This window comes from Paralichthys olivaceus, chromosome 13, assembly GCF_024713975.1.
Source record: "Paralichthys olivaceus isolate ysfri-2021 chromosome 13, ASM2471397v2, whole genome shotgun sequence".
Classification (NCBI taxonomy): Eukaryota; Metazoa; Chordata; class Actinopteri; order Pleuronectiformes; family Paralichthyidae; genus Paralichthys; species Paralichthys olivaceus.
The window spans coordinates 16042874-16061458 of record NC_091105.1 but is presented as its reverse complement, the minus strand read 5'-3'; the positions used below and the strand labels follow the sequence as shown (position 1 = coordinate 16061458).

Here is an 18585-nt window from a genome sequence, read left to right as displayed (position 1 = left end):
CTCAAAGTAAAAATGTTAAAATGAAATGTATTAGAAATATGTAAAACATCACGCACCTCAAATTCAAACTTGGAGCTGCCAAAGTTGGTCCTCTGCTTCTGCCAAAAGTTGTCTGGCTTGATGATGAGGGCGACGTGGATGCAAGAAGGGAAAGACTCCTGCAGGATCTTCAGCAAGGGCTTGATGCTGTCCCACTTAGAACCACGCATGTCCACGATAACTGTGAAGCCATGTCGGGCCACCTCCTCGCTGCAGAAACACAAATAAAGAGGTCAGGTTTCAGGAGAGAGAGCAAATGAACACACAGGCAGGATATTTAACTTTTGAATGAATGCTGACGTGAAACCATCAGAGTTTATACTGTAACAACGTACAGGACAAACTCCATCATGTGATTGATTTGACACTGAATGAGCAAAAAGAATCAATGTCAATCCATCGAGTTACATCATCATCATCACTGCCCATGCAACAGGAATATGGACACTATAAATCTGCACAGCAAAAAAGACTCACTGTAAAATAATTAATTTTGTAAAGCGCTTATTTTAACTGTGAAGATGCGAAAATGAAAAAGAAGGTGGAAGTCAGAAATCATGAGTAAATCTCCAGAGCATCTAGGAAGGAGGGGGAAAAAAATAAAACGTTCAAGCGTTGAAATTTCCACTGCTGCTTACCAGGAGACCTGCTGCTGTAAAAGTCCATAAAAGGTTGTTTCTCAGTGTTAAAGGCTTTAATCTCAACGTGTCTGAGCGAGGACACAGAAACAGACGCTGGTCCCGCTGCTCTAACTCACTCTGACCTCACTCTGAAAACACATCGGCAGCCAAATGCGTATAGAAAAACAGAGCAGGCAAGAGAGAGGGAGAGGGAGAGGGAGAGAGAGAGAGAGAGAGAGAGGGAGAGAGAGAGGGAGAGAGAGGGAGAGAGGGGGGAGGAGGGAGAGATGTGACAGAAAGAGGAGAAAGAGGGAAATATTTCGACAAGGGAAAGAGGCTGACCTCCTCCTGAGCTAGAGACACTTTGTGCCCTCTCTGCCTCACACTGTATGGCTGGTCACCTCCTGCAGGCCCTCCTTACTTGTACCTCTTCACGGAGTTACTGAAGAGCCCAGACTCTGGGAGGCATGGAAGAGTTTTTCACAGGAGCTACAACCAGTGTTTCCAGATTCACAGCAAGCTACCCGTTTGAGAAGAATATGAAAAACGACATGGTTTTAATACATTCTACTGGTGCGGGGCCAAAAGCACTTGACAAAAAGCAGATGGCCAAAGAGTACGTTTCTAACAAACAGCTGAGAGATATATCCAAAAATGTTTTCCAGATAAAAATCTTGATATATCGTTTAATGTCAAATTACTATTCTTTCAAGTTTAAAGACTGATTTTTGTCCCTGACTGAAAGTTTTGGTTTTAAACTCTTCTTTACGAGCAGAGAATGAAAAACACTTAAAAACATAAATAATAAATCTGAGTTAGTTCAATAACCTGTTATACCTCCTCACTGTGTTACATTGCTATTGATGAAAAATAAATAATTATTGTTAATGTTTTATCATTCAGTCCTGTTTAAATCAATAACACAAAACACAAATATGAGTGAAGACGGTATCTGTTCACACAAGAGACAATGTAGGATTTTATTTGATCTTAAATATGTAGATGTAAAGAGCTACTGTTACTTTTGGTGTTTTTACACCTGATGGTTTAAGTTATAGGAAAGGATTAGTTTTATTATATAAGAATAATAATAATAATAAAAATTAACAGCCAAACATCATAATCCTTGGGGTCCTTGACAAACCATTTTTTGGGATTCTTTTGCTCTAATGAAAAGCTTTCAAAATCTATAAAATATGTGGGAAAATAAAAGAGTCTTTAATATTTTCGTAATACTAACTTTTCCTGACTGAAATGCACAGAGACAGATTACACCTCAATCCATGTCTTGTAGTAAGGGACCTACACCACCTCTCACCTCAAGACAAACTGAAAAAAATCGACTTTAAAGCACTACACCTGCAACGCAATAGAAGGTGTTGCACAAGGGAGATCAGAAGCAGTGGGATATAAGACTGCAGGTTTCCCTCCAGCCCGAACCAAAATCACAACTGACTCCAAAGCCTGGAGCGAAGTGTTAAATGTGAAGGAAAGATGCTTCTACACTTCAGCCTGCACAGGACTGTAACAACTCTGCAAAAACATCCTGTGGCTAAATACAGTGCGGTGCGTACCTCCTGGAGGAGTCTCTGGCCCAAACAACAACGCAATGAAATGGTGAAACAAAACAGAGGAGGAAAACAGATTTTAAGACTAAAGTGTGGATCTCCATGAAAGTTTAATGGACCCACTCCAACCAGACATTATCAATAACAGAGAGATGGAGCTGTTTGACTGGCAACCTACATAGAGGAGTGTTATCTTTTTCTTTCTTGAGAGAACGAGGAGGAAATGAAAAGGGGATGGGGAGTTGAACCTTCACAGAGAATCCTAAATAAAACAATCCCAGCTCCGTGTAGCCTCAGGTAATGCCTCAGTGTTTTAAATCCAAGCAAGGTGGGGAAATATGACACAGAGACAGAGAGATGTGTGTGAGGGGCTCTGCATACAAGGCCAAGGGGCTCTGTTTCAAATTAACCCCAAGATCAAGAATAAGGTCTACAAGTCAACATATGTGCGTAAGATTGGGTGTGTGTGTGTCTCTGCAGTTGAATCCTCCGCTGAAACCATGCGTGTGTGTTTTTTTCCTACCTGGGAATAGTAGCCAGGTAGGCTATGAGCCTGCGCAGGTCCTCGGGTCGTATTCTGTCATGGTTGCTCCGTGCTGGAAAGGTGAGAACAGGACCTCCACGTCTGTCTCTGCCGCCTTTGGGGTGAAATCAGAAAATATTAATTCCATAACATCTACTGAGACAGCTATGGTGTTTATCTAGTCTCAAAAGTCGGGCATGTAAAAAACCACACCCGCCCAAGCACAAAACCAAATTCACGAGGGAGTTTTTCTACTCTGCAAGCACAAAGTACAGTATCGGCAAGCAGAAATGCATAGCTTGACGACAGCAATGATCCACAAAATTTTAATTGCTACATAAAAATGAAGAAGGTTGGAAGATCAGAGATTGGCTGGGGAGTAATCAATCGACGGAGGGGAGCATCAGCAACCTCCAGAGTCTCAAAAAGGTGTTGAGCAGTTGCGAAGGTTGCGAAGGGAAGGGTGAGTTTGCACACGTCTCAGCATCGTGCTAACAGAACCACAGTTGTGCACACGGAGCATAAATGCTTGCTCACGGAAACTGTACCGAGCACTTGCTAATGGTTCGCTAATTTTGAGACTAAATAAACACCATAGACAACCATTACCAATTCTAGCACTGTCTGTGACTTTCCAAACATGTGTGTATAATCCAAGGCCTGAGCAGCCACAAAGAACAGACATTCATGAATTTTGAGAAATCCACGTTGAACTTTCAGCTTATATGCCATGCAAAATAAATAGACAGAATAAACAGGAATACACAACCTACAGAATACAGAGTCAAAAAGGTGCGGTGAGTGCTGCAGTGCTGTGCGTTGACAGAAGCCAATTTGTAGGGGGACCATCTGTGAATATGTCCACAGTTAGTTATGACTGTACCGAGTCAAATCGAAGAGTCAGGGGTCAAATTACTCTCATAATGACAAGGCTGGTAATAGCCCTTCAGTCAGACTGCAGCAGCAAATAACACTGACTATTAATGACCAGGGAGAAAAAAAACACTTCTCCTCAGACTGGCCTACAATCAGGGCAAGGCCTGTGCAGTTAACAGTAATGAGGTGAAGGTCGGGTCAGAGCCACGACGAGCCAGAAACAGAACAGAGAAATAAGCGAGTGCACATAAATAACCTGACAAGTAGCAATTACGATGAGGGAAATTGTAGCGTTCAACAAAATGGTACCCGAGTTAAAATGTAGTGATAGTTTTTCAGTTTTAAAATCTATGAATGAATTTGCGCAAAAACAACTCGTAACTGTGTTACTGTGCATGTATGAACAACTGAAGAAACTTCATATATAATATTTTATATTTGTAATGAAATAAAGTAACATTCAAGTGAATGAATGAGACATTTATAGTTGTAGGAATAGTAGTAGTTTAACTTGCTGTCAAAACACATGTAGAACGTGTATAAACATGGATGACGCGAATGTTTCCAAAAGTAAAGCCAAAGTGTTTCAATCACCACCTGGTGGCTGACTGCAGTATAGCTCATAAATCCTGCCACCTCCTCAAAGATGGGTTCTGTCATTTTAAGTAGTTTTTATCACACTGATCTTTGTTCAAGTGCTCATTTCTTTCCTGTTTGGTTTTAATTATTAGTTTTTTGATGCAATGAAAATGCAGCGAAACGTCATGATTGGCAGCTGAGACTGACTCGCGATTGGTCCAGCATGTGTACTGGGGGGGAGGTTGTTACTGCGGCGTCATCTCCCAATCGCTACTTCACAGACTTTAGCCACAAGTGTGCAAGAAGAAGGCAGAATATCTGGAATATTTTAGCTTCATTTAGTGGGAGGAAGAAGAGATTCGTCATTCATTTTTATATTTAGTCTATGACCATACAGCACTGAGCTCCTACATATACAAATGAATACTAAATACAAAAGAGGAAAGTTGTCATAATGGAAATAACATGATGTTGCTAAAAGAAAAAAAAGGTTCATATAAAGCAGGAGAAATTTAAATGACGGAAATATGGTGTTATTGTTTATATCTGACCTGAGAGAAAGGCGATCTTCTCCTTGAGGATGGGAAGCACATCAATGGCCTTCATATCCTCATTACGATGAAACCCTTAAACACAAAGAAACAGAAAAGTCAGCAAAGCAAGAGGTTTGCAATATGAATCCTCAGACCAAAACAGAAACAGTTCGTTGATCAGTAGTAAAACCATAAAAATGTTTATACTAATCTTGTAATGAATATTTTTTTAACTGACCTGGCAAACTGTGTGTTTTAATCAAGCTCATCAAACATATAATGGTCGAAGAGCATTGACAAAAAGCTGACACGATGAATAAAACATTTCTATTATTCAGAAAAAAGTCATTCAAATCGTGGCTAATGGAAAACAAAGCAGTGGAAAGTACAAATAAGAAATAGTGAATTCTGTATAAATGTACAATATTTAACTGAACACTATAATGCAGCAGTTAATAAAAAAAACACATTAGCCATAACAACCGCAGCTTTGACCACTGAATATATGAGGCTGCAAGTGAACTGGTGAGAGTCCGCCTCTCTGCAGATGCAGTTAGCAGATGATGTCATCAGATATCCCTTGAGAACACGAACACACACACACACACACACACACACACACACACACACACACACACACACACACACGATATGGCATCATAAATTCTATAGGGTTGATCTTATTGGTGATTGGATGTTTCACTGAAGAAGACGGGATGAATACTGTAGAGGAAAGAAATTCACACAAGCTCTGTGCTGCTCTGACAGTTTTAATATAAACATTTAATCACTGTGCCTACAAATAGAAATGAGCTGATTGGATTGTGGCTAGACTGCTGAGTAGTGAATCACCCTCAAATATGAGTTTAAATGAATCTTATGCCACAACAGAGGACAGTGATTCCTCAGAAGTGAGTGTCTGCTTTTGAATTTATAACATTTTTCAGAGTTAAATGGAAAGGAGATAAATGGTTAAAGGTCCAGTGTATTGGCAGAAACTGAATATAAATGAATCCTAGTGATGTTTTCACTTGTGTGTTTCATCTAAATTATACTGACTGTTGTTTTCTTTACCCTATAATGGGCACACTTCATATCTAAGTACTTTATATATAAATTGGGAGCAGGTCCTCTCTACGGAGGCCACCATGTTTTTTACATTAGTCCAAACTGGACAAACTAAACTAAGTTTTTTCACAACTTAAGGCTTCCACAGGTTCTCTGTCATGTTTGGAAGGGGAGGGTGAGGTGAGGGGGATTCAGCTGCAACATGAAACTTCACCACTAGATATCACTAAATTCTACACACTGAACCTTTAAATGAAAAACTGTCACCATGAGCATCATGACCTATTATCGGTTGCAAATAAGAATATTTGTGAAAAGAGAGAAAAAAAAAAAAAGATATGTGACAGAACACAAAGTGAAGACAGACAGAAAAGTAGACAGAATGAGGGAAGGACAAGATAAATGGTAAAAATCTAATGATAAATGGACTGTCACCCTTATTCAGTCTCACCACTCAAAGCACTTTACACTGTAAGTGACACATTCACACACATTCATACAACACTTCTATATCACAAACCATAAACTTTGGGCACAGCTGTCAGCGTATGGTGTGTGATATTGCCATCAGGGGGCAAATTTGGGGTTCAGTAATTGCAGACTGAAACGCGGACTGGAGGTGTCAGAGATTAAACTGACCTCCTGGTTAGTGGACGACTCTCTCTACCTGCTGAGCCACAGCTGCCGAGGGATGGAGAGGGGACAGATTTTAGCTGATAGTGATTCAAGAGGAGAACTCAGACTGCAGAAAGACACAGAGCCAGCTAAATAACTCCAACAGGTTTTAACGGCTCCTCTAATATCGATTTCACCGAGGGTCAGAGGGAGTTATAGGAGCCACAGTCAGGCTTGGATGACAGCACATTAGCCGGCTGTGGGAAGTGGCCTGACTGGACACAACCCGACTCGCGGGATGATGTGCCGAGCAGCCGAGACGAGATGGTACTGAGGCAGCTATAATGGTTTCATTCTCTTTCTCCCCCTCGCTAGCCATGGAGAGGGCTGGCAAGAGCGAGGAGAGGAAGGCAGTCCCTCGCAATTAACACTCACAGGTTTTTATTATCTCCCCTCTCTGCTGCTGACCTTCGCTTTATGACCTGCTGCAACCATTTCTCACCCAATAACCTTCGATGTCACACACAGGGAGCCTGGTGAGAAGACTGAGCATGACATCAGTTGGAAGAAGGTCAAAAATAGTGACGTGTGCTTCTGCAAAAGAGCGTTTGAGTGCGTGCAGCAAACACCAACGCAAAAAGGAAACAATACTTCTCTTGCACTTTGTGTGTTAGCACTTGTGTGTGTGTGTTTCCTGTGAAGTGCGCCCAGACACATTCTTCACTGTGGTGGTTTATGTAAGATACTGGCATTGGCTCAAAGCCCACACTGACCTCTGCTAGACTGCTGCAGCCCAGCTGAAACTGCAGCTTGCCACCCAGGCCAGAAACAGGTAAGACTCTCATATAAGTTGGTGATTTTGATGTTCGTGCACTACGTTTTGAAGATCAGAACAGGAAACCAATTCCACATAAAGTGTTCTATGGTTGTAAAATAAATTGTAGAGCTGCAAAATATAAACCACTGCTGGCGAGGAGTAAGTTGCCTCAACAGTATGATGGCTCATTACTAACGGGTGATGTCAACACTGTAAAATAAGCACCAATGCTCTGAGTGCGCGCACACACAGAACCGCAGAACCTTTCCTAATTTTAGTCATGTTTAAATGCAGCAATAACCCCTATGATATCCCAGAGAGCTAAAGTATTACCTTACACGCTGTGATTCATGAAATCCCATCATCACCTCTTGCTACAACACACCAGAACACACAGGCGCACACACGACAATCTCCTCCCTCCTCTAAACACAACCCCTCATTTACAAATCTGCCGAGCATGAAATAAAGCTTTTCAATCACAGGCAGCTTGTTCATAACACACCTGTACGGAGAGCAATCCATTTTGCTGGCAGTCAGCAAAACATTTGTCCAAGGAATAAGGTTTTTCACATCAAGCTTTTCCTCTAATTGGTTTTATTTATTTTTTTAATAAGACAAGATGTTTATAAAAGATTAGATGAGGGTGCAGGGATGCAATGCAATGCAATACGACATAATACCAATACAATATGATACGATACAAAACCCTTGTCTGGAAAATTCACTTGTTGCAGCAGCAGATAGTCAGAATGAGGTAGACAAGAGTGTGAAAGTATAAAATAGAATAATTCAATGACTTAATATAAAACTCTCAATACAGATAGATATATTATTTGTAGAGAAAGGTACCAGTGGAAAAGTAGATTTTTACATAAGAATGTCTGTCATTGAGTATAATAATAGTAATTATTAATAGTAAAAGTATATAAGGAGATATATTGAAAATAGATGTACACATGTATATGCACACACATATATATATATATACTGTATGTAGACAGTTTTGTCAGTGTTACCTGTGACACAACCTGCCTCTGCATATCTGCATAGAAGCGAAATACTAGTTGATGGCTGCAGGATGACAAGATCAGCTGCAAACATGACAGGTAGTGGATCAGTTAGATTTACAGCAGGAAATGAACGAGCGGTGGCTGCCTGTCGGTCGTTTATAACACAAATGCAAACACACTCACGCGCACACAGACACATGCTCTTGCTGCATGTTTAGTCATGGAGACATGGCGTGCACACATCCATGAGACAATGATGGTCTGTCAAGTGGAGTATTTCTGTGCTTGACAACTCATAATGCATCATAAACGGTAGAGCTCGTGCTCTGGAACTTAACATGTAAGAGCCGCAGCCATTTGTCATTGCAACCAGGCGGCTGGTGGTTTAGTCAAATGATTTGTGCCTCTCACTGTAGCCTTTCCCCCCATTTACTTCATATGCAATAACAGCTCAGTGTCCAAAACAGTGGAATAAGAAGAAGTCTTAGGGGAAATGTGTTTTACCCCTCTTCTCTCTCCTAGAAAAAGGCAAAAAAGGAGAACTTGGAGACAAATGGATGCATAGTTTTTCCACCATGGGCTCATTCATCTAGTTTCATTACCTGCACGTCATGGGCGTGAAGTTGTCCAATCATGTGCTTGCATGCAAAGTAGAGATACAGTTAACCAATTTTAGACTAGTGATGGATGAAATTTGTCTTTTATTTGGCTTAAGAGTCAGTTAACCCTTTTGCTTTGGCAGTGATATTCTGGTAAAACACACAACCGCAGAATACAGAGGCAGAAAACACAACATTGTAGCTTACATTTATCTCCCAGAGTAACAATATATGGGGCCGAATGGTTTCATGCTTGGTTTCAAATAATTTCAACAATGTTTTATGTGAACCTAAATTCCAAAGTCACTGTAAAAACATTTCTCTCGCAGCTTGAGCAGCGAGTACACTGTGTTCAACTCCCGCTGCTCTGCATGAATATAGAAAACAAACGATGAGATGAGAGCAAGCTGACACAGATTCACTCCGCTCAACCTTCTTCTCGTCTCGAACTCCACCAGGATCGTGCCCTAAATCCTGTGGTCCTATAGAGGCAGCACAACAGGACACAGAGCAGAAAGTGTGCCATTCCATTTCCTTTAACCCCCTCCTCTAACTCCAGGCAGGAAACACTCACATGCTGATCTGAAACACACTAATGCAGAACAGACTGTATGCCTTGTATGAATTCTTCACACCACAGACTGAAAATATCATACACCTTTTACAATCCAAACTAGGTTTCATAATTGTTTCTCGAACATTTTAATGAACTGTAATAGAGAAAGATAGTTTATACTTCCCCAGGACCAAAATTGTACAGGAATTTAAGCAGCAAATAATTTTGCTTACATGCATTAAGCCAAATTTGTAACCCCAAAAATGAACACAAATGCATAACTCATTTTTCCACAGCTCGTCAGAACAGACGGCTTCAGTGCACAGCACCAGATCCCTTTGTTTCCAATCTTTTTAGACCACAGGCGAGACTGTACATGGTGCATCTGCACAGCCTGGCATGCTGCACGATGCCAATCCTCTGGCTCATAACCTCGTAACCTCAAACCCGGAGCAATTACAAGCTGGGCTGTATGTGTATTACAGCAGAACAGACGGGGCCTGTATACATAATACTGCAGAAATACTACGGGACAATTCCCCTGGCTGTCGTTCAGCGAACCTGATAACGCACATTTCAGCTGCCGGTCAGGATAACTGCAGTGAGATCCAGAGCAAGTTGTCAGCGTGGAAAGCATTTTATACCTGTGATGTGCACCTCGCAAATGCATCAAATCTGTTCTCATCATTTACCTGTAATCGCGGCTGGATAAAAGTAAGCCCCTGCGGACTTTAGAGTCTCCGATACGTGTAGATTTACAGGACACGTGACTGAGATTGATTTCAGATGGCTCCTTCAGACTTTGGATCTGGGTCAGAGCCCAGTGTGTGAACCTCACTGCAAGTTTGTGTGAAAAGAGAGAAGTGGGAGGTGTCTGTCACTGCTCAGCCTGGTTTGGCTCAGTCTGGCCTCACTGGGACCAGCTCAGAATGTGGGGAGCTCTAAAACAATGTGGGTGTGGGAGCGGACTTGATTAGTCAGTACTCCACTAGAGATAGAAGGTGTGTGTTTGTGTGTGTGTGACCTGTTCTTTTGTGCAGCGGTGTGACTAACACACTTTGAAAAGTTATGAGATGTGCCACTTTATCAGCTTTTTGGGCTAAAACCCAAACAGAACCCAGGCAGAAAGCAGAACACTTCAGCACAAAACAACACTGATGAACAATGTGTCAGCAAAAGCAAAAATGTCCTCCACGAAATCTCTAGCCATGAACGTCTACCACCAGATTATCCTGGCAGTGCCCCTACTCAAAGTGCATGTACTGTGAGGTTTCAAGTACTTCCTGTTAATGTTGAAACATTAAACTTTGACTCCACGCCATTCAATACAGACAAAATCGTTCAAAGATTTTTGATCATGCACAAGCTGATTTTGAATTTAATTAATTAAATTGGTCGTTATCACTATCATAAAATGATGAAGGAGGAGTTTGTTAAAATACAACGTGCAGAAATGGCAAGAAAACATTATTCAGATAAATTCCAGAGGCTTTCTTGTACGTCTGTGTCCAAGACATATGCTTTTTGTGAATGCTTTGTTTGACAGTTAGAAACAGATAGACAGGAGCTTTACAAACGCTGTTTGAGCTGCACCTGAAAGGTTAAAATACTGCAGAGATAAACATTAAAAAACACTGGCTAGAGTGTTCAACTTAAACTGACTGCACGGCAGATTTTAGTTTAATTCTGATTATGCATTTGTACCTGGGAGAATTCACCAAAGATATTCGAATGAAATAAAATTTACTACGTCTTATAACTGCAGCTCATTTTCTTTTCCAAACACTCTATGATTGTAAGAGTGCTCTATGTGCGCTATCTCTGCGTAGCCCCCTGGTGTTTATGTGAGGCTGCCACTGCCCTCTTTGTTGTGGTGGGAGTTCTGAGTGTTTAACCCAGTCTACATGATAGGTCATCGCAGGCAGGTTGTTTATCACGTCCCCCGTGTGACAACCTTGACAAGAATAACAGCAAACGTGTGTTGCCTTGGTGCAACAGGGTGATAAGATAAACACAGTAAGAGCTGCTCTGTTTCTCTCTCCCGCTCTGCATCGCCTCCCATTTTTCAACAGTACATCCCTTTCATTTATTTACTTTCCTTTGTTTTACACACACAGACGGAGAATCCCCCTGCATCGTACTGTATATAAAGCCGCTTCTAGCAGCTTCTCCTTCAGTGACCTTCAGCCGGAGCTGGCTGGGGGCCTGGGGACTGTGGCGAGCTCAACTTTCATCAGGTTTCTCATATTGTTGTTACAGTGTGGCTTACAGTAAAAATAACACTCTGCTCCTACCACAACCAGTCGACCTGAATATAACCCCAAAGCACAGCATAAGAGGGTATGAATAAGTCATAACAAATGGGGAAGGGTAGGAAACAAAAACCAATCTCCCTGGTTCGGCTCTGGCACAGCGCTTGTAATGGCAGACACATTTCACAGATCAGCATGCTCTGTGCTATGACAATGTAACAGTGACACAAAGAAAACAGAAAAAAAAAATTTTCACTTTTAAAGCACAATGAGAGGTTTTACTTTGAATGCTTCGGTACATTACGACCAGTATTGTCCATATTGCTGCTCGAAACAAACAACCTGAACATAACATTGAACACAGTGTGATGCATATATAAAGAATTTATAATGGAGTGTAACACAACAAAACATTTGGGATGACAGTGAAACAAATACATCCTCACCTTCATTTATCCTGCAGATTAGGAGCTTTCTGAATGAACAACTCAGCATTCAGAGGCGAGAACAGAGAGCTCTGTAAATCATGTCCGCACCATTCTCATTAAGTACAGTGAGCCGCAGAGGGGCAGTGCGAAGATAAACAATGGTCAGCAGTCTTATGGCCGGTGCAAGTGAAGGCAGTTCACTGAGCTGTGTTTGAGAGCACTGAAGGGCACAATCTGAGCAGTTTCAGTGTTTTCTAATGAACTACTGTGCTGTATGTTTGTGCACTCACACTTCGCATGACTTTAGAAATCTATTACTTGATGTTTTGCTCTGTTGCTGCATTGTATAGCTCTGTGCAGTGCTATTTGCTGTATTAGGTACCCTGTGCTCACTTTATCACCATAAAGTTGTTACCATCCACACAGACAGCCAGATCTCATATAGTTTCAGCTGCAGTAGTGTCCATACTCACAAGTGGCATGCAATGCAGTTCTCTCTGTCAGAGGAGAACTAGTCTTTCACTCTTAAGTCTATGTTACTATGAATCTGTTGCAATGTTCGTGCACGTGCACTCCTGCTGCCATAGATGAATGATTTCTGTTAAAAGTGAAACTGAAGTCCTTGATCAGTACATGTATTCAGATCTGCAGTGAAAAAACAGCCTCCTTGATGGAGGTAACTAGAATAGCAGTCAGCATGGCACATAACTCCACCAAGGCCCAACAGTCGTGTTAAATTCAATAAAATTCAAAGAAATTGCACAATTTTCCTCATCAGAACCTTTACATTACTCCCTGGGAAAAATATCAAAGGAGCCCTATCACACAAAAAAGACAGCACCTGATCTGTGCCAAAATTTAATGGGTTCTGTCTTGTCCCATCCTTCAACATAAAAAAGCCTGCATCCTTCCAACAAGTTTTGTAGAAATCTGTTCAAAACACACAAAGAGGAACAAAAACATAACCTCCTTAGCAGAGGTAATAATGAGGTAAATACAGACAAACACGTGAAAACGGCCCAACGATCAACTCATGCTGCAGGAAACACACGCAGCTCTGTGTGTTGTTGTTGTGGTTTCAGCAGTAATGTGGTTAAGGTTGTAATCAACTTGACAGACTATAACATCCCTGTGTGTTGTTATTATAGTGCAACAGCTGTTTTTTTTCCTGTTACTTTCACACCTCACTGAGCCTGAATAACAACATCATCTCTATGTATCCGTCACACGTCTCCACTTTTCTCTGTTTCTCATGTGACATCACAGCACTCTTATCTCTCGCTCTCTCTCTCTCTCTCTCTCTCTCTCCATTCTCCCCTCACTCTGTTGACTCTATTGACTTCTAAAATACTTAGTGTCCCTCCAAGCCTCACCATTGGCAACCCTCTGTGTCACTTGCTATAGCCCTAAATCCTAATGTTGCCTTTTATTTTTATCTCCCTCACTGCAACATGGATGAGAAAATGTGAAGCAGCACAAGTCGTTGTGAGACACTTGTCTTCCTGTCATTATCAACCTGCCTCACCTCAACTTTGTATCTGATCGTTTGTCAGACTGTCAGACGTTTTCCTCTGGCGGACATAGAAATGGGACATCTACTGTGTTTTTACATGTACCGAGTCAGAAAGTCTGCAACAAAGTTTGATGGGTCCAGTGATGACAGGTTTTCGTTTCCGTGAGCAGCAGCGTCCGTTAGAACATGATAAAAGCATTGCCAATTACTGCTTTGCCTTGTACAAGCCTGACAGGGAAATTTTCCCATTGATCAAACCATAAAAGTGAAGAAGGACAGATATTTTATAGTGCTTTACTCTGAGGACAAAAGGTTCACTTGTCCCAAATGACAAAACAGATTGAGAGCACAGTCATCATCACGAGTAATGGCTTAGACCCTGTGACCTCAACTTTTATCCCAGGTTCTTGGGGGATATGTACTTTAAATGCAGCTGTACCAGGGGGTATTATAAATCCTCCCTCAGCTCGCCTTGTTGTGATCTCATCCTGCAGAGCTCTCCTCATGACAAATAGCCCCATTTCTCCTCATCGCCTCAGAACAGTCATCTCCTCACACATGCATTCATTGCCCCTGCAGGCACAGAGTGATGGTGACTGAGAAAGAGGCGTTGAAGAAGAACACTTCTGTTTTTATTGAGAGTGATCACCGCAGTATCTTCTATCTATCTGATCAAGACGTCAAGCCTGAGATTGTTGTTACATTGCAAAGGTGAGATGAAATATTTCATATCAAAGCAATAAATGCTTGCTTTTTATTTTTATTTATTTTCTCCAGGCAGTTTTTATGCAACAGCATTTCACTTTATACAAGCTACGTTGTCCTGAATTATCTTAACAAGATATTATAACTTGTGAATCAGATTTCTGAGTAAGTTAAAGTCCTGTAGACTGTAGAAAATGAGACTCCAGTGTATGTTTTTAATTATACAGCATGGCCTATATAAAATAGTGTGGAAGTTTTAAAACAGCTAGTCCACAGAGAATTGCACACAGCCTGAACATTTTTGATGATATATTATGAGGCCTCAGCCACGCCCCCGGCACATACCAGCCCAACACACCGTCCAACCTTTTGTTTTTGTTGTTAGAATGTCATCTATCATTGTACAACCTTTCCAAGGAAGGGAACGTTAAAGACCAGTAGCTTAACTTTTGTTTTTTCTCAAAAACCAAAAGTGTTTGGCTCATTTCCGCACTGACAGACACAGAAGCCATTCAGGAGACTGGCTCAGAGACTGACACAAATTGACATGCACTAAACTCTGGATAAGATCCTAAAATCCAGAGGTGCTGTATGTGTGAGAATGCAAATGTCTGAGCCAGTTGCCCCGGAGAATATCCAAGCACGCCCATGTGAGAATACAGATGATGAAGATGTCAACTTGGACAGACAACACAATTTGAGAGCTTTCGGTGATAAGAGCTGTGTCCATGTGATGCAAACAAAAACATGTGATTTCAGCAGCAGAATGTATAAATCATGTGCTGCCTCCTGCTTGATCCACGGACATGTTCCTGTTGTTGTGACAACAATCTCCTGCTGCGCTCTTCTACCGGACCCAATTGTCTGAAAATAATCTGGAGTTCATGTCTGAAAATGGCTTGAGATGGTTTTTGATACTTGAAACCACAAATATATAAAAAGATTTACATATTATATCTGATACCTTACCTTCTGCAAAAACTCTCGTAAACAAGGCAAATAACGATAAATTAATTTAGCTTGTCGGATGTTATATTTGCCTAAGTGTATCACTTATTTCGGTTTTTGAAATATATGGTCTATTCTTGCCTTAAAGTTGTTCCCTCTTTGTGCACCTGTGTCCTGGTCGACCTGTTTCAGCATCTGGCTCTGATGAAGCAGGCAGTGGCTGTGCAGGCTCTTTTTTTAGTATGCTCTCTACATTTAGGAATCATAAGCTGTAATGTATCCCTCAAGTAACTGTTTCTTCTATTAATACCCTATTGTAGTTAAAACAGTTTTGTGTCTATGCAGCACAGCACAGGCTGAGCAGAATGACCTATATAGTCGACTAAAACAGGGCAGCTTCAGCATGAGGGGTGTCGGAGAAGTGCTAAGAGACAGCAGTGTGCGCACATCATGCGGTGGCCTTTTGTGTCCCCTTCCCTTCCCAGAAACGCCCCCTTTTATTCTCTCAAGCATAATACCCACATACATAAATTAGCAGTATGTGATAGCTTTTACACAGCGCTGAAGGATACTTTCATTATAAGCACAAACTGACTTATAGAAGTCACAGCTCAGCCTCAGAAACATTGGCTACACCAAAACCTGACAAGATTTGGTTTAACATCAATAAAAATGCCACAAAAATAACCTAAAACCTAAATCTAAAACAAGAATGAACATTTTGATGCTCCACAACAGCATGACTCCAGTCACTGCAAGGCTTTTATATTGGCTTGCTCTGTATTGTGAGGTGTTCCTGTTTTTTGTCCTGACAAACTGCAGCTGTATTAATGCAGCTGCACTGGACCAGGAGTTTTACTGACAGAATGTATGTGTTCTCCAAAGTACTTTATTACCAGGCAACAATGTGAGCATATGCAGAGGGCAAGGCACCATCTATCGTTCAGTTATCCAGTCAGTCACTGTTCTATCGCTTTTTCAGATAGAGGCCACAGACACAATTGTCAACTGCAGTGCTGAGTCTATTGTTCCGTTAGAGGCCACTGATAAACTGCTGAAAAGATCCCAAATGAAAGTCATAGTTGTATCATTTTCCTTAAAGAATAAAATGAATGAATTAGTATTACCTGCAGATGTGGCTTTAACGAACAGATGTGGCTCCAACAAATGCATAACAAATGTTAAAAGCTTAACAAGAATAGGCTAACAGCCATGACTTTCTGTTGCAAAAATCAGTGGAACCTACATTTTACCTGTTGTTCTATTCTATTTCAATTGCACAAAGATGTTAAAGTCCATTGCTGGAATAAAAAAGATGCAAAAATTTAAAAATATTATAAATGGCCTAAATGAAATAGAATATTTAAAGTGAATACACATTATATGTATATAAGTTGATGTGCAATGTTACATCATTCAGCAAAATTCAACCATCATCCAATACACACACAATTCTACAGTTTACAAGCCAGATATTTTTGAATTTGCATTATTTACTGTATTAGTTTTTGAATGACTTCAACATTTCAAACAAAATAGAGCACAAGATGATGAAGATACCAATACATTGCATTTATTTTTAAAATCTTTAATGATTCATCTATTTAATGGCTATCTTAAATAAGTGTACAAAGACAATGATTTAAAAAAAAATCATTACATTATAGGTAACATATATTATAGCTAAACAAATATTGGTAAAGGCAAAACATCAATGGGCCTTTTGATAATAATATGAAATTTGAAGTAAAGAAAAACTTTTGAACTGTAATTGGATCCTTCTAGCAAAGATAGAGAGTACTTTTACTATTGGGAATGAAAAACAAACAACACAACAGAATATATTGTATATAGAGAATACTACCTGAGAGTCTGATCAGGGTTTTTCCAGCCTGGGCGTACTGCCAGCTGTGGTTATCCAGCACTGCCATCGTAAACCAAAACCAGCACCAAAACGTCCAGATCTTAGCCTACACCACACAGCGGTTTCCACCATACATATCTTTCTAACCATACCCGACTATGGCAAGAACTGGACAACAGCAGCGCCGTATACAGCACCAGCCAACGCCCTGCCACCCAGGGAGCTGCAGAAAGCCAAAGGCACTGGCAGCTCCTCTTTTTTGCCTTCACCAACTGGCTTTTCTTTGCCATGTCCCCCCTGCATGTCACTAACCCCTCCCCAAAACAAGATTTAGTAACAAGTGCTGCTTTGCATTAAACATTTTCTCTCCTCCCTGTGTGCCCAGCAGGCTACTCACAGGGAGAAAAAAAAGTTAAGCCTGCCAAACAGTTGTCGCTGGTGGATTTGTGGGTGAAATAGGCTTTAATAATGATTGGTTGTAATCTTCTCTGAATAACACTTTGACTCTGTGCGTGAGCGTCTGCACAGGAGCACGAGGGTCCTGTAAATGTAAATAATCATCTCCTTGTCATTTTTTCAAGTGTATTTGTCAAGATCACAGTGAGCATGTACCTTATAAAGAAGTCAGTTCTCAAATAAATTAATTCAGTATATATAAGAAAAGGTTTGTTGCATGAACTTCAGCAATATTTATCATCTGCTGCAATACTTTTAGAATTATTTTTAAAAAACTGTCTGGATACAAAACTACTGAAGACCCTTTCTGCCACTTTGTTACAGAAAAATATAGTTATAACAATGAGAAACTGATAAAATAATGATTCACCAACTCAAATTTATAACTTAGTAACTAAAAATACCGACTCAAAATACAGAGTTAGTATCTACAAATGACTTATGTCTCAAAATAATGACTTATTGTCTAGAATGAATGACTCAATATCTCAAAAAATAACTTAGTCAAAATAATGAATAGTTACATCCAAAAAATAATTACTTGTAACTCAAATTAATGACTTATTTTAAATCAATGACTTCATGACTCAAAACATAATACCGTATCATTTTGTGACTTAATATCTTATGATTGAATATCTTGTAATTTAGACTTTTTGTTTTAAGCATTCATTCATAAAAAAACATTTCTTTGACAGGCAAAAAAGGGCATCCATGCTAAACTGATATCAAACAATAGATCTAGCTGTGATGATACTCACTGGTAATGTGTTCATTCACTTATAATCACGTGCATAGCTTTTAATATTTGAAACTTGACGTCACTAAACCTGAAAAACACTCAAACAACATCTTTGTCTGTGCATAAATTCATTGAGACCAAATTATCTCAGTGTATCTCGCTGTCCTTTTATCAGCTTGGTTAAATTTGAGTCAAATACTCATGCACATCCACTTTCATAAAACAGTTGCTTGATTGGGAGACAAAAATCTTTTCAGCCGAGGAAACAAAA

General features: G+C 40.4%; 1 protein-coding gene across 9 annotated transcripts in view; it reads right to left on the bottom strand.

The window, feature by feature from the left end:
- triob (trio Rho guanine nucleotide exchange factor b) overlaps positions 1–18585 on the bottom strand; it is a 109454-nt gene that overhangs the window by 60361 nt on the left and 30508 nt on the right. For all 9 annotated transcript variants that reach the window (XR_011245794.1, XR_011245795.1, XM_069536575.1 and 6 more), the window contains exons 3-5: positions 4757–4831; positions 2751–2865; positions 57–249 (exon numbers count right to left, since the gene is read on the bottom strand). Coding sequence is in view for 7 of the 9 variants with exons in the window: in XM_069536575.1 (XP_069392676.1) it covers positions 57–249; positions 2751–2865; positions 4757–4831 (383 nt within the window). In the remaining 2 variants the exon portion in view is untranslated. The remainder of the gene's footprint in view (positions 1–56; positions 250–2750; positions 2866–4756; positions 4832–18585) is intronic.